The sequence below is a fragment of the Octopus sinensis genome, linkage group LG17, assembly GCF_006345805.1.
Source record: "Octopus sinensis linkage group LG17, ASM634580v1, whole genome shotgun sequence".
Lineage (NCBI taxonomy): Eukaryota > Metazoa > Mollusca > Cephalopoda > Octopoda > Octopodidae > Octopus > Octopus sinensis.
The window spans coordinates 52,164,316-52,186,815 of NC_043013.1; the positions used below are offsets into that span (position 1 = coordinate 52,164,316).

At 39.0% G+C, this 22,500-nt stretch overlaps 1 protein-coding gene across 1 annotated transcript in view; it reads left to right on the forward strand.

Moving 5' to 3' along the window:
- Positions 1 to 22,500, forward strand: part of LOC115220794 (lysosomal alpha-glucosidase-like) — a 191,461-nt gene that overhangs the window by 142,675 nt on the left and 26,286 nt on the right. Inside the window, exons 6-8 of the mRNA XM_029790937.2 lie at positions 4,506 to 4,744; positions 12,840 to 12,971; positions 15,238 to 15,351. Coding sequence (XP_029646797.1) covers positions 4,506 to 4,744; positions 12,840 to 12,971; positions 15,238 to 15,351 — 485 coding nt within the window. The remainder of the gene's footprint in view (positions 1 to 4,505; positions 4,745 to 12,839; positions 12,972 to 15,237; positions 15,352 to 22,500) is intronic.

Here is a 22,500-nt window from a genome sequence, read left to right on the forward strand (position 1 = left end):
GCCATGGCTCTTCTGGTAAATAGAGTGTCTTGGGATTTGTGTGGTTCCTTGGTTAACCCCGGATGGTATTTCCCCCCTAGTGGGAATTTTGTTTGTTAAGATTTTTGAAAATTGTTAGTTTTATTATTTACATGTTTTTGTATAAAACCCCCACTGTCATTTGTCTTTGAACTGCCCTAAATGTTTCTGTGGCCCTTGTGCCAATAAAGTATTTTTTATGATTATTATTGTGTGGAGAAATCAGTGCAGATGGGCAGGTCATGTTGTTTGTATGCGAGATTCTTTTGTAAGGACAAGTAGAGAGATTCCACAGTAAAGGAGGACCCATCCTTAGGTATAAGGATGGGTTGAAGCAATCATTAAAAATCTCTACAGGTTAATTTCACATCTTGGGAAAGTTATTGTCTAGATTGGTCTGAGTGGCGAAAAATGTGTTTTGATGTATCTAAGCAATTTGAGTTGAAGAAACAGGGCAATGAAAGAATTATATGTTTCTTTACTGCCCACAAGGGGCTAAACATAGAGGGGACAAACAAGGACAGACAAAGGTATTAAGTTGATTACATCGACCCCAGTGCGTAAATGGTACTTTATTTTTCGACCCCCGAAAGGATGAAAAGCAAAGTCGACCTTGTCGGAATTTGAACTTAGAATGTAAAGCCAGATGAAATACCTATTTCTTTACTACCCACAAGGGGCTAAACGCAGAGAGGACAAACAAGGACAGACAAACGGATTAAGTCGATTATATCAACTCCAGTGCGAAACTGGTACTTTGATTTATCGATCCCGAAAGGATGAAAGGCAAAGTCGACCTCGGCGGAATTTGAACTCAGAACGTAGCGACAGACGAAATACCACTAAGCATTTCGCCTGGTGCGCTAACGCTTCTGCCAGATTGCCGCCTTATTGAAAGAATTATATCCTGCAACCAACGGCCACATTTGTGCAGTCGCAGGTAAAATCAAAATCCTCAGTCTCCCCATTGTGACTTCATAGAAAAATCCATTTCTGGACTCAAATTATATTCATGCATCCATCACAAATAAGATGCAGCTTCTTTTGTTTCTAATCCTTATTTAAAAAAAAATCCTTTCCTTCAAAAACTCATACATCAAAGTTGACAGGAGTAACCATCATCATCATCATTATCATCATCATCATTAGTAGTAGTAGTAGCAGTATTGTTTCTTAAACCGTTTGTGTATTTATTCCATGCCATTTTGTAATGAATGGCTTGAAAAGAAGTTTACTCTGTTACAAGCCGCCACCACCGCCACCGCCATCACCAACAGACAACAGAGTAAGAGAAAGAACTGCCACATGGTTGCTTGGCCTGCTAGAAATAGCAGTCAAATCTCCCTTAAAAACCTCCATACCATCATGGAATTGGAGACGTTGGATAATGAAATTCCACATTCTCTGTACATAAGGAAATGACAGCATAATCTTGAACTAGAATGCCTTTGATCATAGGCCTATTCAGTGAGCGTTGACCCAGGGTTAAACAACAACAACAACAGCAACAACAGCATCAGACAATTTCTTCCATTTCCTTGTGTTATATTACCTCCCTCAAGACACACAAAACTATAGATCCATCTTGTTCTTCCTCTGAGACTTACCATTAAGCCTGGCTATATTCTGTTCAGCAGAAACTCTTTGTAGCAGTCTTAAAGCGTTCTTCGTTGTGGAACTACCAATTACAGATGGAATCAGTAAAAATAATCAATACACACTGATAGACTAACACGGTGCTGTTTTACCGTTTCAGTTTTGTTCTTCGCTTTGTGAAATTTTATAGGTTTTGTTGTTGTTGTTTGTGTTGTTGTTGGTTTCATCTACAAACAAGTTTGATTAATGTATTTCATACATATGCACAGTAACACTCATCTATACACACATATACACACTCGTATATACATATGCAGACACATCCACACAGAGGCAGAGGCACATATATATGTATATATATATATGCCTCTGTGTGTGTGTGTGTATGTATAGTGTATGTATATATATATATGTATGTATATATATATGCCTCTGTGTGTGTGTGGATGTGTCTACATATGTATTCGAGTGTGTATGTGTGTTACTGTCCATATATATATATATATATATATTGTGTATTGTGTATGAACAATCACACAGACTCGCACACACATACATTTCTGTGTGTACACTATGTATATGTTTGTTTGTGTGTGTATGTATATTTGTGTGTGTGTGTCATCATCATCACCATCATTTAATGTCTGCTCTCAATACTGGCATGGGTTCGACAATTTGACAGGAGCCAGCGAGATGCACCAAAGCGGCTTCAAGCTCAGATGTCATCCTTGGCGTGGCTTTTCCAGCTGGATGCTCTTCCTGATGCCAATCACCCCAAGAGTGTAATGGGCGGGTTTTTTTACATGCCACTGGCACAAATGAGTTTGCCATGTCACTTGCAAGACAGAAAAAGAAGAGGTGTGAGCGGGGGGGGGGGGGGAGAAAAGGAAAGAGCCTTCCACTGTTAAGAGGAAGTATTTGGAAGGGGAAGGTGGAGGTGGTTGGCCTTTGTGCCCTGTGTTGAAAGGCGAGAATATGAGAAAGGGTGAAGCAGAGGTGTCTTGCTATAGAGGAGGTACATGGCCCCGAAGGGTTTTAAAAGGAAGGTAATGATGGGGTGGGGATGGGGGGGGCCTGAGCAAACTCTCGAAGTACAAAAAGCTGAGCACAAACGAGGCTACAGAGAGTGGGTCATGGTACGGGATGAGAAAGTGGATGCTTTCATGAGAGTGTGGGGTGGGGTAGGAGTATAGCAGAGGTGGGGAGAGGTGTAGTGAGTGATGAACAAGGATGGGCGGGGTCCAGATGATGGGGAACAGTAGAATGGAGAGGGGTGAGGAGGGAGAGATAGGAATGTCTCAGGAAGGTGAATAGAACCGAAAGTGGTGGGGTGGGGGTGATGTGCAAGGTGTAGGGGTGGTGGGGCGGGAGATGTAGAGGTACATAAGGGGGGGGGGGCTGTAGTAAATGGGGCTTGATGGTAGAAATGAGAGGGCATTGAGGATGATAGCAGATAAGAAAGATGTTAAGGATGGAGTATAGCAGGGGGAAGGGTGGGGAGAACAGTGGCTGAAGATAGAGATATACTGTGGGTGAGGAGGGTGAGGAATGGAAGTGTTCCAGGGGTGGTGCAACCATCTGGGAGGTGCAGAGATGTAATATGTGCCGTTTTCGCCCTCCAGTGAGTACAGTACAACAGTACCAAAGATTGGGTGGGGGGAATATTTGATGTGTCAGAGAGAGGAGGGGAGGACAGGGGCCCCACATGTACGAGCATAATTGAGTGGTTTCAGGATACCATTTCCAGCTGTAATGGACGGATCTTCTGAAGAACAGCAAAAGAACCAACTTGGTCCTTTGTCTTCTCCTCTGTAACACTCAGCATCTTGAGATCAGCCTTCAATACTTTGTCCCTTTTTGTTCTTTCTTGGCTTCTCTCTCTTTCATGAGGTCCATCCAGTTTAAGCGATCACCTCTTCTTTCTGCCACAGTCCTCATCCATATGTATCACCTGACCAAACCTGTGCAGTCTTCTCTCTTGCATACTACACCCGATTCCACGTAGATGCAGGAATAGCTAAATGGTGTCAGATCCTTTCCCATGTGTGGAACCGTGAGCAACAGTCTTTGACAATTGCCTTGGGTTGACCAATAACATATGAGTGAAATTCTTTGAGGAGGAAACTATAAGAATCCCACCATGTATTTATATTCATTCAATTATTCATTTGTTCTACATCCATTTTTTCAATGCTTGGATGGGTTGACAAATATGTTATTTGGGGGGCATTGTCTTGCAGCTGGATGCTCTTCCTGATTCTGACCTTCACCTGTTTATCGAGTAAGGGTACCCTTATTCCACACGGCCTTGGCAACTGGATGAGTTGTTATCAGATTAACTGATAACAACCACATTGCATCTGCAGCTTACGTACAAGCAATTGCAGACAGAAACAAATACAAAATCCTATGCACACACACACACACACACACACACACACACATGTGTTGGCATGGTTTTGAGGTTAAGAAGCTCTCTTTGTGTGGTACCTTTGACAAGTGACTCCTACTACAGCTTTGGGCTAATCAAAGCCTTCTGAGTGGATTTGGTGGAAACTGAAAGAAGCTCATTGTGTGTGTGTGTGTGTGTGTTACATGCACACGTTTCCAACCATTTGTCTTGTAAGCTGGCAGAATCATTAGCATGTTGGTAATATGTTTAGTAGCATCTTTTTGGTTCTTTATTCCCCTGAGATCAACTTTTCTTTTCATCCTTTCAGAGTTGATAGAGCAAGTACCATTTGAGCCCTGGGGTTGTTGAATCAATTAGCCCACCCTCCCATGTCTCTTAAAAATTGCTGGCCTTGTGCTAAAATTTGAACTTAAAAATTATTTCTCCTTGTGAATGAATAAAAACGTTTCTCTTATTATAATTTGATGTTTTTTTGCAGAAATTGACTTCCAGCCTCAGCCATCCGTCACATACCGTACAATGGGAGGAGTCCTGGATTTCTACGTGTTTACTGGACCCACGCCAAATGCCGTCGTCCAGCAGTATACGGAACTGATTGGTCGACCCTTCATGCCCCCTTATTGGTCTCTTGGGTTTCACCTCTGTCGTTGGGGTTACAATAATTCTGCTACTATGAAAGCTGTCATCAAAAGAATGAGAGATTCCAAAATACCATATGTAAGTTTCAGTTTCCTTTTTTCCGCTTCTCTCTAAATTCACCTTCTTCTACTTAAGGGTACTCTCCGCATTGACACTTTATCATCACCATCTTTTTGCTTACTTCTCTTTCCAGTAGGGGTAGCCATGTATCTCCTCCATAACAAGACATCTGTTCTTGTCCCCACTATCTTACATTAGCCTCTCATCACCTGGCATAAAGCCATCTTCTCTAAATGCTACAACCTGCCTTCAGTCAAGTGATCTTGTCTTGTGAGTTACTTGGTGACCATATTTAATGCCATTCTCATAACAAAAAAAGCATCTGGTGCACTTCTCTGTAAATTGGTTGGCATCAGGAAGGACATGCAGCTGTAGAAAACATGTCATAGTAGCCATTGGTGCTCAACGCCATCCACTGGCACATTGGTTCCTGTTGAACTGTCCAAGCCATGCCAGCTGGAAAGATGGACACTAAATGATAATAGCGTTGAAGCTGTGCTTGTCAACAGTGTGTCTGTCTGTGTATGTTGTTGTGTGTGCATGTGTACATTCGTGTGTGTGTGTACATCTGTGTGTGTGTACATCTGTGTGTATGTTGTTTAGATCCATAGCAGATCTGATTGAGCAAATCTATGACCAGGGACATTCTTTTGCTGACCATCTCATATATTTTTACATGTCCAATACATAATTGTCCAATGTATCTTTCTTGTATTTTATATGATAACTTATAATTTGAGGGACATTTGGCTGCTATTTCTACCAAATTGAACAACTATGTACCGGCTCACTAGCTGACTTGTGTGTGTATATATACATACATACATACATACATATATTCATATGCATATATTTAAGTTACATGCATCAGTCTCTCTGACTCTCTATCAGTGGTAAAACCAATTTCCTTTGCAAATAAATCATTCCAGCCATGCCATTCTAGAAAATACAGTTGTTTAGAAAAGTCGATATTCATGGTTTACAAAGAAATACAAGGTGTGGATTGAGGGCACATAGCCTAGTGGTGAGGGTGTTGTACTCACAATCGGAAGATTAAGGGTTTGATTCCACGTCTGGGCAAAACACACCTCACATTGCTCTGCAGTTGCTTCAGCATCTGACAGGTGGCACACCAAGCACCTGTACAAATAATCATTTCTACTATAGGTACAAGGCCTGAAATTTGGTAGGGGGGGGCAGTTTATTAGATTGATCCCCAGTATGGAACTGGTACTTAATTTATCAACTCGAAAAGATGAAAGGCAAAGTCAACCTCGGCGGAATTTGAACTCAGAACATAAAGAGAGATGAAATACCTATTTCTTTACTACCCACAAGGGGCTAAACACAGAAAGGACAAACAAGGACAGACAAATGGATTAAGTCGATTACATCGACCCCAGTGCATAACTGGTACTTAATTTATCGACCCTGAAAGGATGAAAAGCAAAGTCGACTATGGCAGAATTTGAGCTCAAAACGTAGTGGCAGACGAAATACCACTAGGCATTTCGCCTGATGTGCTAACGTTTCTGCCAGCTCACCACCTTCACATGTACAAATAATCCTTTCTATTGGAGGTGCAAGACCTGAAATTTGTGAGGAGGGAACTTGTTGATTACATCAACCTCCAGTATTTCACTGGTACTTAATTTATCAACCCTGAAAGGATGAAAAGCAAAATTAACCTCAGCAAAATTTGAACTCAGAGCGTAAAGACAGACGAAATACTGCTGAGCATTTCACCTGGCGTGCTAACAATTCTGCCAGCTCAACACCTTCACCTGTGTAAAATAATGTCAATTTGACAGAGAGAGAGTGAGCTTATTGTGCAGCACATGCATCCGATCACTATAAACCAATCATTTGTGCAGCTTGTACAGCCAGAAGTTGCAAAACTGTCTTTCTTGGATTCATGACGACTGCCATCAAAGAAGGCATTGGCCAACCCAATGTAGATTAATACTTCTCCATACTGCTTAGTCATTCACCGTGACCTGTCACAGTGACAAAAGAATGTTAAAGATAACTTAAAGATAAAAAAAAATGACTTTGTATATGGCATTTACAGTCTGTTAGCTCTGGCTGAGTACACCATAGAGTCTGAAAGATAGTTCAGTCTTTTGTATTTCATCTTTTATTTGTTTCAGTCATTGGACTGTGGCCATGCTGGGGCATTATCGAAGAAATCAACTGCAGCACTTGCTTTGTATTTAAGTAACTGGTACTTATTTATCAACCCTGAAAGGATGAAAAGCAAAATTAACCTCAGCAAAATTTGAACTCAGAGCGTAAAGGCAGACGAAATACTGCTGAGCATTTCACCTGGCGTGCTAACAATTCTGCCAGCTCAACACCTTCACCTGTGTAAAATAATGTCAATTTGACAGAGAGAGAGTGAGCTTATTGTGCAGCACATGCATCCGATCACTATAAACCAATCATTTGTGCAGCTTGTACAGCCAGAAGTTGCAAAACTGTCTTTCTTGGATTCATGACGACTGCCATCAAAGAAGGCATTGGCCAACCCAATGTAGATTAATACTTCTCCATACTGCTTAGTCATTCACCGTGACCTGTCACAGTGACAAAAGAATGTTAAAGATAACTTAAAGATAAAAAAAAAATGACTTTGTATATGGCATTTACAGTCTGTTAGCTCTGGCTGAGTACACCATAGAGTCTGAAAGATAGTTCAGTCTTTTGTATTTCATCTTTTATTTGTTTCAGTCATTGGACTGTGGCCATGCTGGGGCATTATCGAAGAAATCAACTGCAGCACTTGCTTTGTATTTAAGTAACTGGTACTTATTTTATCAAGCAGTTTTGTCAAACTGCTAAGTTACAAGGGTGTAAACAAACCAACACTGATTGACAAGTGGTGGTGATAATGGGAAACACAGATGTACACACACACATGTATGTATGTACTGTAATCTTTTGCCGTATTGCGGTTCACCTGTCATGGTTAATTATTTAAGTTTACGTCAATTCTTCCATGGTGTTGTTTTGCATTTATAATAAAATAAATATATACAAATTATAAAAATAATTTTAAAAAATATACCGTACAGTACTGTTTCTACTTTGCGGATTTTCACCAATCGCAATGGTGTTTGGAACATAACACCCATGATAGTCGAGGTATTACTGTACATGACAGGCTTCTGCACCATATCCATCTACCAAAATTTACTTAGAAGACATTGGCCAACCCAGGGCTATAGTAAAAAAGACATTTGCAATGGGACTGAACCCAAAACCACATGGTTACAAAGTGAGATTCTTATCTGCACAGCCAGATCTGAAAACTCTTATATTCATGAATAATGTGCAGGCTGTGTCCTCAAATTTGGTGTTCTACTAATAAACGTCATAAAGGAACTGCACCATTGGTGACACTGGCACTTGGGCTGTTTGGGGTTAGCCCAACTATAAATTTATTAAAGTCAACGTGTATTTGCAAGCTGATTTCATTTCTGCCATCTCTGACTTCAAGTATGTAATTTCAGCCAATAACTCGGGGCCCCTTTTATTGAGCCTGGTCACAGTTCATTTATTTTCATTCAGTGTCTGGCAGTTGTCTTAGAGGTGCCCTGTGTCAAAAAATATCATTCGTAGCAGACGTTCTCTCGACGTTGTTCACACATTCCTGAGTTGTTATTTGTAATCGTAAAAATTGAAAGTAATTCAAATTCAATGTTTTCTTGAAACAATAAATTTCTCTAGAGATTAGGATTTGAATTCCAATCTATGAAAAGTTTCCATTCTACAATATTCTTCTGGAGCCTGGTGCAGCCAATTGGTTCTCCAGTCCTCAGTCAAATCGTCCAACCCATGCTAGCATGGAAAGCGGACATTAAACGATGATGATGATGAATGAAAAATTGTCTGTGATGAGCATGAGTGCTGATGACCTGGAGTCACCTCTGAACTGTACTGTTTGTATAAGTGAGAATGACTTTTGTGTGTAGCTGTGTGGTCAAGGAATACACTTTGCTAACAATTTGTTGCAGGTCCAGTTCCACTTGATGGCGCCATCAGCAAGTCTCTTCTACTATAGCCAGGGGCTGACTAATGACCTTGTGAATGAATTTGGTAGATGAAAACTGGAAGCATTTGTGTGTGTGTGTGTGTGCTTGTCTCCCACCACACTGCTTGATAACCAGTGTTGGTTTGTTTACATCTTTGTAACTTAGTGGTTCAGAACCTCCCCCTCCCCCACTCCTGATAGAATAAGTACCAGACTTTAAAAATATGCACTGGGGTTGATTTGTTCGACTAACCCCACCCAAGGCAGTGCCCCAGTCCAATGATTGATACGAAAAAATAGTAAAGATAAAATATATGATAGAACACTTCATGAAATATTCACCTTAAAATTAGTAACCCAGTATGCAGGTAACCGAGGTGACCCATTTTATAAAATACTCACCTTAAGATGAGGTAAACCCTGCACAGGTAATTGGTGCTTATGTAACTATTTGCACCTCAGTGGTGACCACAACATGGAGCATTCACCTTAACATGTGGTAACCACTACAGAGGTAACTATGACATATGGTAGCAGCTTGTGCCACAATGGTGACTGCTACATGAAATGTGGTTCAAACGTAGAGAAAACAAAAGACAAAGACAGGTGAGGGAACAACAAGCAGGTGTATTAGTTTGACGCTTGGGAAAAATAGAAAAGTCTTTGACATTTCGAACCTATGCTCTTCAAGAGAGAGAGATGAGAGGAAAAACATGGAGAGAGGGAAAAATATTTTTGGATTTATGGTTTCACATGTTGGAATGTTTGCGTTAACATGGGGGAACCACTGTGGAGGGAAATTAAATGTTGTAGTAGATTACCAGATATTTCTTCAGATGTATGTAGAATTACGGAGATGTACTTGCATAGCAAGTGATTTGATCTGAGATCGTGTGCTGGAACGGAAACAATTGCAGCATGGAAGGTGTTTGTAAGCCATTTAAGAAACACACAAAAGCCGTTCGATTCACTTCAACATTTAAGTTTAATATGTCAAAATATTTTCGTCGCTATAAGACCGCAACCTGTTCACTGACAGATGCAGCACGGATTTTTGTCAGTGAACAGGTCGCGGATTTTAGCGACGAAAATATTTTGACAAATTAAACTTAAATGTTGAAGTGAATCGAACGGCTTTTGTGTATTTCTTAAATGGCTTACAAACACCTTCCACGCTGCAATTGTTGTATGTAGAATTGTGCCAAGTGAATTCGTGCTGGAAGAGATGTTTTTCTGAAGCCATTCAGTGTGTTGTTGTTGTTGACACTGCTGCTGCTGTTGTTGTTGTTATTGTCAGTGCACTTTTTTCTTCTCTCTGTTATCAATAGAGAAAATAATATCATTTTTGTGAGGCTTCACATTAATATACTTACATACATACGTATGCGTGTGAGTGTGCGCGCATGTGTGTGTGTGTGAAAACAAATGACAACCACATTCTACACATCTGATTGGAGTTATATTTAACAAAAATGTAATTCAGTTTTATATTAAAGTTTGGTGGATATAGATCATATCATATATATATGTGTGTATGTGTGTCTATGTATATATGTATATATATATATATAGGTGCGAAATTCTAATGATCTTTTGGATGATAACGGATGAAGAATAAGCTACAAAGTTTCTGTTTATTATGTTTTATAAAATATTTTTGTTAAATTTTTGATCATATATATATATATATATAGGCGTAGGAGTGGCTGTGTGGTAAGTAGCTTGCTTACGAACCACATGGTTCCCGGTTCAGTCCCACTGTGTGGCACCTTGGGCAAGTGTCTTCTGCTATAGCCTCGGGCCAGCCAAAGCATTGTGAGTGGATTTGGTAGACGGAAACTGAAAGAAGCCTGTCGTATATATATATATGTATATATATATATGTATGTGTGTATACGTTTGTGTGTCTGTGTTTGTTCCCCAACATCGCTTGACAACCGATGCTGGTGTGTTTACATCCCTGTAACTTAGCGGTCCGGCAAAAGAGACCGATAGAATAAGTACTAGGCTTACAAAGAATAAGTCCTGGGTTGATTTGCTTGACTAAAGGTGGTGCTCCAGCATGGCCACAGTCACATGACTGAAACAAGTAAAAGAGTATATATATATACATAAATATATCATCATCATGATATATGTATATATATATACAGTAATATGGATACAGTAATGTATAGAATAATGTGAATACACACATATATGCAGTAATATATATATATATATATATATATATATATATATATATACAGTAACATATATATATATATATATATATATATATATTATATATATATATATATATATATATAAATAAGCAGTAATTTATATATATATATATACATAATACCTCACTTTATGAGGGCCCACTTTACAAAACCCTGGGTTTACGAATTTTACTTTCCAGCTCACTTTTGTATGGTGAACTGAAATTTTCCAAGCACAAGATCCAAATTTTGATCAAAGTGCAAAAGTTCCTGCTATCGTAACAAATGCTTCTGCATGTTACTAAGAAATCTATTGAGAGTGAAAAAAACGCTTCTTCTAAGCAAACAATTCTAGACTTGTTTTTTAAAAAGAAATCTACAAGTTTGTCCATGAGTGCTTGTGAATTGGCAATCACATCTTCAAGTGATGGTGTATGCAAGTTTTGTGCAAGTGAAAGTAATTCAGAAAACGATTCTTTTTATTTTGCATAAAATATTCTTTACATTTTACTGTTGTTTTATTACCATTTATTTGTGAGTATTATAAATTTTATGAGCAAAATATTTTTCTGAGAAAGAATTATGATTTATAACATTGCTACCATGGGAATTATTGCTCTGCTTTATGAGTTTTCACTTTACAAGTAGTCTCTGGGAATAAATTAACTCGTATATCGAGGCATTATATATATAGCGTGGCTGTGTGGTAAGTAGCTAGCTTACCAACCACATGGTTCCGGGTTCAGTCCCACTGCGTGGCATCTTGGGCAAGTGTCTTCTACTTTAGCCTCGGGCCGACCAAAGCCTTGTGAGTGGATTTGGTAGATGGAAACTGAAAGAAGCCCGTCGTATATATGTATATATATATGTGTGTGCGTGTATGTCTGTGTGTCATTGTTTGTCCCCCTAACATTGCTTGACAACCGATGCTGGTGTGTTTATGTCCCCGTCACTTAGCGGTTCGGCAAAAGAGACTGATAGGAAAAGTACTGGGCTTATAAAGAATAAGTCCCGGGGTCGATTTGCTCGACTAAAGGTGGTGCTCCAGCATGGCCGCAGTCAGATGACTGAAACAAGTAAAAGAGTATATATATATATATATATATATATATATATATATATATATATATATACACACACATATATTTATGTTCAACAAGTGCAGCCTTTTATCCAGACATGTATTTTTCTCTGTTTTTTATCCCCTCTCTCCATCTGTTTCTTTCTCTTTTCATTCCTTTCTTGAAAAGAGCATGGGCTTGAAATATCAAAAACTTCTTCCATTTTCCCTCAGCGTCAAAACAAATACACCCTGTCTGTTGTTCCCTCACCTGTCTCTGTCTTGTTTTTTTGTATCATTTTGAATTATATGTTTATGTGTGTGTGTTTGTATGTATGTATACACATTTAGGTGTTTGTATGTGTATCTGTGCACCCACGTACACATTTAAATATGTACTCATACGCATAGATATATATAAAGGCAAGCTTATGCACACACATATGTACACACATGCTCACATATATACCTGATTGCATACATACAAACACATACACATTGATATAAAAACACATACATATATCCGCATACATACATATGCACCTGTACATATACACATATACATTCACACATCTATGCATACACACACACATTTACCCTAATAACATAGACACTGCATATATCCATATATGTACATACATATACAAATATAAACAGTCACCTGTCACATAACATATAGACACATATACATACACACACCTATACACACGTGTACAGATACCATATGTTCATATACATACACACACACACACACGCACACACACACACAACATAATGCAGTGTTTATTTATGGTATTGCCAATAATCTGATTTCAGGATGTCCAGTGGAATGATATTGATTCGATGGACAAGAAGCTGGACTGGACCTATGACCACAACCTGTTTGCTGATTTACCAGAGATCGTGAAAGATCTCCACGCCCATGGCCAACATTACATAATGATTGTGGTGAGTTTGCAGACCACTTTACCATTTATAATTCACGATCATATTCTCTCTCTCTCTCTGCCCGAGTGTCTTTGTAGATGTTAGTGTCTTTGTAGACATGTTTGTATATTTTTAATGTGTTGATGTATGGTATTTAAAAAAAATTTCTTTATTATGTTTGTTGGCCAACCATGGCAGAATTGTTAAAAAGTTTGCTTTGCAATTGTTAGGTCTGGGGTTTGAAGTGAATTTATTGTCAGCACCATCTTAAGGAATGGGCTCACTGGACAGTTTCTTGGGGCCTCATGAGTCTTGGAGCTTGGTGATGATCTATGTATGTTATGGTTTGCTATAGAGAAATACTATAAGGCTCAATGCATTCATTTTTCTGGAGGACCACATTGGTTTAGGGACCTGATAGTGGCTTGCTGTCAGGAAAAATGCTAAAGGGCCCAATGCATTGATTTTCTTGGGGGTGGGGGGACCCTCACAGGTCTAGGGTTCTAATTATGAGCTATTTACGTTGTGGCTGGTATCAATAAATAAATATTAAAAGGCTCAATGCATTCATTTTCCTTGGGGATGTCATGGCTCTAGGGGCCTGACTGTGACTTGCTGTCAAGAAATAAATACCATGGGGCCCAGTGCATTGATTTTTCTGGTGCCCTCATTGGTCTTTTGCCCCAATTCTGATCTATGTATGCTATGGATTACTGTCAACAAATAGATACTTACAGAGCCGGGCCCAGTGTCCGGGTCCTATAATGCTGTTAAGATGACTCTGTAGTATCTTGGGTGGATATTTTCTGCTCTTGCCCCAGGTTGGGGGTGAGGTTAGTCTTGTGGATGTAATTGCGTCAAAAGAAACTGTACTTAAAATGTAGCAAACAGACTGTAGTTGCAATTAAAGGTGACAGTCATGTCACATACTGAGTCACAATGGTTGTGCCAGAGTATTTCATTAATGGTACATGTGTCACATGATGTGTATGGAATATTCAGTCATACTTACAATACAATTTGATCTGTGGGTGTGATTCAAAGCCACAGTTGTGTCACATCCTGTATCACCCACAATTGCAGTAACCCTTTTCATACCAACCCACCTGAGACTATTCTTAATTCAATGACATAAACTTCTTGCTTTAAAATGATTTAAATTAAAATCTTCCATCAAAATTCTGTACTAGTTTCTGTTCCAAACACCAACTTAATCATAGCTTCAAATTTTGTGACAGAATAGGGTAACAAAATGGTTAATGTTACATGTGTCACATGTCTGTGAAATACCCAGCCACATTTACAATATGGTCTGTTGTCACACATTGTGTCACACTGATTGTGCCAGAGAACTGAACCCTTTTGCTACCAACGGTACAAAATTATTGTTTCAAAGCGATCTAACTTAAAACTAATGATTTGTAGGTATGAGGTATTTCGTTACATGACCCGACTTTTCATCTGATGTCACTTTGTCCAACGTCACTTCGACCACATCTTTTTGTCCAATGATTTTTTTGTCTGTCTTTTTGTCCAATTTTAAATAAACTCTTTAGAAAACAAGGGGAATATCAAAATCAAATAATCATTGAGAATTTTATTGATAAGATTTGTCATTGGATAAAAAAAACTATTGAATGAAAAGACGTTTGACGAAGTGACATCCGTCGAAAAGACATAATACCATTTCGTTATACAACCACAATATGCTATTAAGTATATTAAATGTTTTTATAAGTCAGTACCACGTTCTACTGTGTTAGCAGTGCTTTGTACATTATCTCGTTAAAGTTTTAGGATATTTGTAGAAATAACCTTAACTAAATTAAAACCTCTCATTAAAATTTGCGAAACACTATCTTAATATTGACGAAGTTATTTTACTGAATTCTTCATTATTTTCAAAAATTAATTGAAACAAAGCCAGTATGTTTCAACAAAAATATGGTAATGAAAGGATTAAAGCAATCCAAATTAAAACCTTCCTTCAAAATTTCATATTCATTTATTAATAATGACAAAATTATTTTACTAAACTCTCTGTTGCTTTAAAAAATTAGCTGAAACATAAGAATTTCAGCAGAAATACAGGAATGGAAAGGTTAATGGTTCATATGTCAGATACCTGTAAGATACTTAACCACACTACAACATAAAATGGTCTGTTGTGATCGAAAGGACCATCAGCTACGTCTTCAGATCTTAGAAGACAATTACCATGTGACAAACTACGAATTTTTTTGAAATTCTTGTCTTATTTAGTTTTTTTTTTTTACCTGATAATTAGGATGGTGCAATTAGCAGTCAGCAGCCAAAGGGGACATATCCCCCTTATGATAATGGTCTCGTTGATGGAGTTTTCATAATAGACCCTGAAGATGGCAAACCTTTGGTTGGTCAAGTAAGTTAACCTTTAAATTTTCTTCAACTTTTGTTTTATATTGATTTTTTTTCTTTTGTTTTATGTACCTTTTATTTTTCGTATCAGAAAAGTCTTTTATCGCAGAAACAGCTTTTTGAAAATATAAAGGGTCCTGGTTAAGTTATTGTTGGTGATTGAGGGTTCTAGACCTAGTTTATTGCAGAGAATGAGATTTAATTGTTTCATCAGGAAGAAGTTATATCCAGGTCCTTTTGAGGGCCCTCAAGACTTGTGATGTGTGTGTGTGTGTGCGTGTGCAGGTGTGGCTGTGTGGTAAGAAGTTTGCTTCTCAACCTCATGGTTCCGGGTTTAGTCTTACTGTATGACACCCTGGGCAAGTGTCTTCTACTATAGCCATTGATTGACCCCAGGACTTATTCTTTGTAAGCCTAGTACTTATTCTGCCAGTCTCTTTTGCTGAACTGCTAGATTGCAGGGATGGAAACACACCAACATCGGTTGTCAAGTGATGGTGGGGGAGATAAACACAGACACACACGCATAAATATATAGACACACACACACACACGACAGGCTTCTTTCGGTTTCCATCTACCGAATCCACTCACAAGGCTTTGGTTGGCCCGAAGCTATAGGAGACACTGTAGGACTGAACTATGTTGTTGGAAAGCAAGCTTCTTACCACACAGACACTCCTGCGCCTATATATATATATATATATATATGTATATGCTCGTGCAAGAGTGGCTGTGTGGTTAAGGGGCTTGGTTCATAACCTCATGGTTTCAGGTTCAGCCTCTCTGTCCATCAGTCACATTAAGGAGTGAAATTGGTCAGTGGAAACTCCTCATACATGTATGCATGTGTGTATGTATGTAATGTATGTATGTAATAGGCGCAGGAGTGGCTGTGTGGTAAGTAGCTTGTTTACCAACCACATGGTTCCGGGTTCAGTCCCACTGCATGGCACCTTGGGCAAGTGTCTTCTTCTATAGCCTCGGGCCGACCAAAGCCTTGTGAGTGGATTTGGTAGACGGAAACTGAAAGAAGCCCGTCGTATATATGTATATATATGCGTGTGTGTGTTTGTCCTCCTAGCATTGCTTGACAACCGATGCTGGTGTGTTTATGTCCCCGTTACTTAGCGGTTTGGCAAAATTGACCGATAGAATAAGTACTGGGCTTACAAAAGAATAAGTCCTGAGGTCGAGTTGCTCGATTAAAGGCGGTGCTCCAGCATGGCCGCAGTCAAATGACTGAAACAAGTAAAAGAATAAAAGAATGTATATGTGTGTTTGTGTGAATATTATATATATATAGAGAGAAAACAAAGATATTTTATTCCACACACACACACACACACACACGTATATGTGTGTGTGTGTGATATTGAAGACAGTTTAAGTGTTCTTATTGAGATTTTCTCATATTTCTATTAAAACTTGTTTGGAATAATAAATTTCCTCACATCCAAAGATCTTTCTGGGTTTGGCTTCTGTCTGAACTGATATTAGTGATGGTCGGCATTATTATTACCATTTTATTGTTAAAGAGAATTATGGGAATTGTGTGTCTATTTTCTATATTTATTATTATTAGAGTTTATATTTATCGTCTGGTGATGTCAGTTTTTGTTTCGTTACCAGGAAATAGTTCTGACCGTGTCATTGTTTGGTGTTAGTTTATTCCTAGAATCTGCTGTGTTTGAGTTTTGCGTCATGTGTTGTTTCTATTAATATAGCGCTTACCATTAATCTGCCAGCATAGATAATGGTGTATTATAGAGTTCTAAAAATCGGGGATGGTCCTGGCTGGAATGCCTTTGGTCATAGGTCTGCTCAATCAGGGCTGATTTATAACTAAAGAACAACATGTTTATTAACCGCGCACACGCAATCACACAAGTATACATATTTTTTGGGTTTTTTTATGTAGTTTCAGCTCATATCTGTGGCCATGCTGATGCACCACCGTTTTAAATTGATTTCTGAAACTTATGGTGGGGGGGTTTCTCATCAGAGGCGTCTACATCATTCTGACAGTTTCCTGTATGTATGCACATACATAATATATATGCACACAGCTACGTACATGTATATACATACACACTCATATATATTCATCTACACACACACATGCATGCATAAATATGCATACACACATACATACATACATACATACATGCATACACACACACACACGTATATATACACACATGCACACACATATGCATTATCAGCATATAGTACTCTTGTCCTTTGCTGACCCTCCAGCACAGTTAAAAGACTGAAATTAGCCACTGATGATGTCCCACTGAAACGAAACCAGTGGACACTTCCTTTTCTGTTCACCTGATGTCGTTGGGGTCACACGATCACACAGTTTCCTCGGGTCTTGTTAACCCTTTGGCATTCATCCTATTCTGTCAACTGTAATGCTTTTCTATTCCCATTGTTTTCAATTAATCATGCATTATCTCACAGCTTTGAAATTTTGATGATGCGATTGTATAATTTTAAAATGACATTGAAGGGTTGGTGTGATAGGCTGGATCTGGTTGGCTTGAACATAAAACAAGTTGCATAAAAAAGGATGTTAAAGGCTGAAGGTGATGACATATATATATATAGGGAAAATTCACAAAAAACAAAAGACAAAAAAAGGTGGTGTAGAAAACAAACAGATGTATTAGTTTAATGCTTGGGAAGTGAAAACGTCTTTAACGTTTTGAGCCTACGCGCTTCCACAGAAAGAAACAGGGAGAGAAAATAAAGAATGTGTAGTGGCTAGTGATTTATCATGGCCAATGCTGGACTGAGGGGTTGCACAAGAGAGTTAGGAAGAAGGGGAGATAATAAAGTAGTGGTGGTCCCAAAATGAAGGTGTGTGTGCTTGTGTATAAGAGAGCATTATGTGCGTGTGGAAGAGGGCTGGTGACCATGATGTGTGCGTGTGTGCATATGTAGGTGTGTGGATGATGATGTGGGTGCTGGGAAGTGGTCAGTGCTTGTGTGTGCATGGTGGTGTGATGTGATGTGGTGTTGGGATGTGGGGGAGGTGAGAGTATATATAAAGGTGATGATTTATATATATATATATAAAGACATTTTAAGGTCCACAAAGATCAGAATTTACCTGCAGCTCTTTGTGGTCCAAATTGGATGTGCAATCTTATGTGGGTGTCTTTTCAGAACATTGTCTGGTTTAAAAAGCCACATCAGACGCCATGATGGTTCTAAGGTGTAGGTGCAGGAGGTGGTCAAACTCGGCATAAGGAGCAGACAGCCACCACCACCACCACCATATATATATGTGTGTGTGTGTGTATAAATATATATATATATTTGTTGTGCAAGATTTTTTATGTGAAGTTATGTGTTGAAACAGATATTGTTGTATTTAGGAATGGTCATTTTGCCAGTTTAGCCAATAAAAACACACGCACTATATATTTGGTGTTACTTTGCTTCAGTGTTATTTATTTTTTACATTAATCTTAATCTTATTTCGGCCAGAGTTCTTTCGTCACACTCCTGTGACCGCATCAGTGGTCCTTTGCTTTCTTCTTTCTTATTTGTGTGTCTCTCCTTCCTAATAGGAAAGAAGAAAGCAAAGGACCACTGATGCGGTCACAGGAGTGTGACGAAAGAACTCTGGCCGAAATAAGATTACGATTAATGTAAAAAATAAATAACAGTGAAGCAAAGTAACACCAAATATATAATGCGTGTGTTTTTATTGGCTAAACTGGCAAAATGACCTTTCCTAAATACAATAATATGAACGGCAACGTGAAACTCAGAGTAACAGGTTTTGTTGAATTTTCTGCTGCTTTAAATAAAGCATATATATATATATATAAAGCAAATAAGTAACAAGGATGTCCAGGTATAAGTGCATTACGGCTGTTTCAAGTGGCTCCATTTAATCAATCAATGAAAACATTACATGAGTTTGGAATAAACGGCAGTAATGCATTAATACCTGGACATCCTTGTTACCTCCACCTTAGCAAAGGCAGAGATGTTGTTTTCAGTCGCGTGTTGCTTGTTTGCCCGTGGACAAGATATCTCAAGAACCGGCGGATGGATTCAGATGAAACTTTCAGGGATGTTTGGTCACGTGACTGGCACAAACTGATTAGATTTTGGGAGTGATCCAGTACCAGACAAGGATTCTGGATTATTTTCCCAGTTTTTTTTACTTAATTTTTGAGAGCGGTCGGGTTCATGTTTAGTATTCTCATTTGTAAGAGCAGTCAATTTTATTTCAGATATTCTCATTTTAAAAATCATCTCTGGATAATCATTGAGAGGATGTTGGTGTTGCCTTGGTGGAGGTTTGCGCTCTCTGAGTGGTCTTCTTACTTATTTGCTTTGTGCGGATCATACCAGACTGACTTAGTACCTCAACTTATGTACCTAATTCAACCGAATCTTAATTATTTCTTATATATATCATCATCATCATCATTGTCATCGTTTAATGTCTGATTCCCATGCTGGCATGGGTTGGACGACTTGACTGAGGGCTGGCAAGCCAGTAGGCTGCACCAGGGTTCAATCTGATCTGGCAAGGTTTCTACAGCTGGATGCCCTTCCTATATATATATATATATATATCTGTGTGTGTGTGTTTATGAACCCCACTGCTGCTTGACAACTGGTGTTGGTTTATTTATGTTCCCATAACTTAGCAGTTCAACGAAAGAGATTGATAGAATAAGTACCAGGCTTTAAAAAGATATATGATAAATATGTACTGTGGTGAATTCATTTGACTGTGACCATTTGAGGCAGTGCCCCAGCAGGGCCATGGGCCAGTGATTGAAACAAAAGATGAAAGATAAAGATATATGCATGCTGTGCAGTGGGACTGAACCCGATTCCACATGGTTGGGAAGCAAGCTTCTTGACTACATAGCCTCACCTGTGCATGCACGCACACACACACACACACACTCACACACACACACGCACACACAAACAAACACACAAACAGAAACACAGATATATATATGCACTAATGATGTGTGTGTGTTTGTGTGTGTGTGTATGTATACATATTATATATATAAACGATATATACACACACGTGTATGTGTGTGTGTGTGTCCGTGTGTCCACTGGACGTTTAACCCACCTTACTGTTTCTGGCACTGAATTACTGCACAAAACTTATTAATGCAGGCATTTTGTTAAATATTCATATTTAATATCGTCATCCCCCCACCACCACCACCTATCACCCCCATGACCACCACCGCTAACACCACAACCACAACCAATGGCTGTGCTATTATATAACTAATTCTATTATTAATCACCACAACTACCACCTCCACTACGACACCACTGCCAACCCCTGTCACAACACTACCTACACACACACACACACCACCACTGACCACCGCGACCCCCACCCCCACCATCATTACCTCTGCTGCTGCGGCTGCTGCTATTACTCGCACCACCCTCTTGTTAATTGCATGCATGGCAAATAGCCCATTTAATTATCAGTATGCTGAGAGAGGGGGGTGAGAGGGATTGTTGTTCTGTAGCCTTATGCCAGCAGTGTGCAAGGAGTTGTGCGTGTGTGTGTGTGTGTGTGCGTGCGTGTGACCATGCATATCTGCATTATACATGTCTGTTTATGTATGTACATCTGTCTAATTCTGTATGCATATAGTTATGCAGTTGTTATATGTGTGTATACACACACACATGCACATATATCTATCTATCTATCTATCTATATATATATATATGGCAGTCTAACTGGTTTAACTGATCAAAACTTTGAAGTCACTATCATCAATATTTTTATGAGTCAAGTACATTAACATCAAAATAAATATCAAATGGAAATTGTAGTTGTGATACCTGTGCTGGTGGCACGTAGAAAGCACCATCCGAACGTGGCCGATGCCAGCGCCGCCTCGACTGGCTTCTGTGCCGGTGGCACATAAAAAGCACCAACTGATCATGGCCATTGCCAGCCTCACCTGGCCCCTGTGCTGGTAGCATGTAAAAAGCACCAATAGTTCGTGGCCACTGCCAGCCTCCTCTGGCATCTGTGCCGGTGGCACGTAAAAAAGCACCCACTACACTCATGGAGTGGTTGGCGTTATGAAGGGCATCCAGCTGTAGAAACACTGCCAGATCAGACTGGAGCCTGGTGCAGCCTCCTGGCTTCCCAGACCCCAGTCGAACCGTCCAACCCATGCTAGCACGGAAAACGAACGTTAAATGATGATGATGATGATGATGAGTAATCTTTTTCTCCACAAACGTATAAAAGTAACCTGTCAGCTTATCGTGAAATTGTTTTTATTATGACTAAACATAAAAGCAAGCATTAACGTATGTATATAAATGGTAATATGTGTGTGTGAATGTGTGTGCATGCATAAATGTGGATGTGCAGTCGTATATGCACATGTGCTTATATGTATACATGTGGCTGATGTGTGTGTGTCTATGTCTGTATGTGTGTATGTATGTTTGCTTGCCCACATCTGTGTGTGTGTAAATATTTATATGGGGAAAAGCCAATTAGGCAGATCGATGTGTACTCTTTTACTTGTTTCAGTCATTATTCTGCGGCCATGCTGGAGCACCGCTTTTAGTCGAACAAATCGACCCCAGGACTTATTCTTTGTAAGCCTAGTACTTATTCTATCCATCTCTTTTGCCGAACTACTAAGTTATGGAGCCGTAAATAACACACCAACATCAGTTATCAAAACGATGGTGGGGGCACAAATACAGACACACACACATACGCTGGGCTTCTTTCAGACTCCTTCTATCGAATCCACTCACAAGGCTTTGGTCAGCCTCAGATGGTAGAAGACACTTGCCCCCAAGGTGCCATGCAGTGGGACTGAACCCAGAACCATGTGATTGGTAAGCAAGCTTCTTACCACACAGCCACTCCTGCACCTATATATAAAGTATACTAAATACATGAAATACAAAAATATATATACATATATATATGTAAAAAGGTCCAACTTAAACAGAGTACAAATAATATAGAAAATTAAAGGGGTATATTTTCTATATCATTTGTATGCTGTGGAAGTTGGACCTATATATATATATATATATATATATATGTATATACATTTTTATATTTCATGTATTTAATAAACTCTATATATTG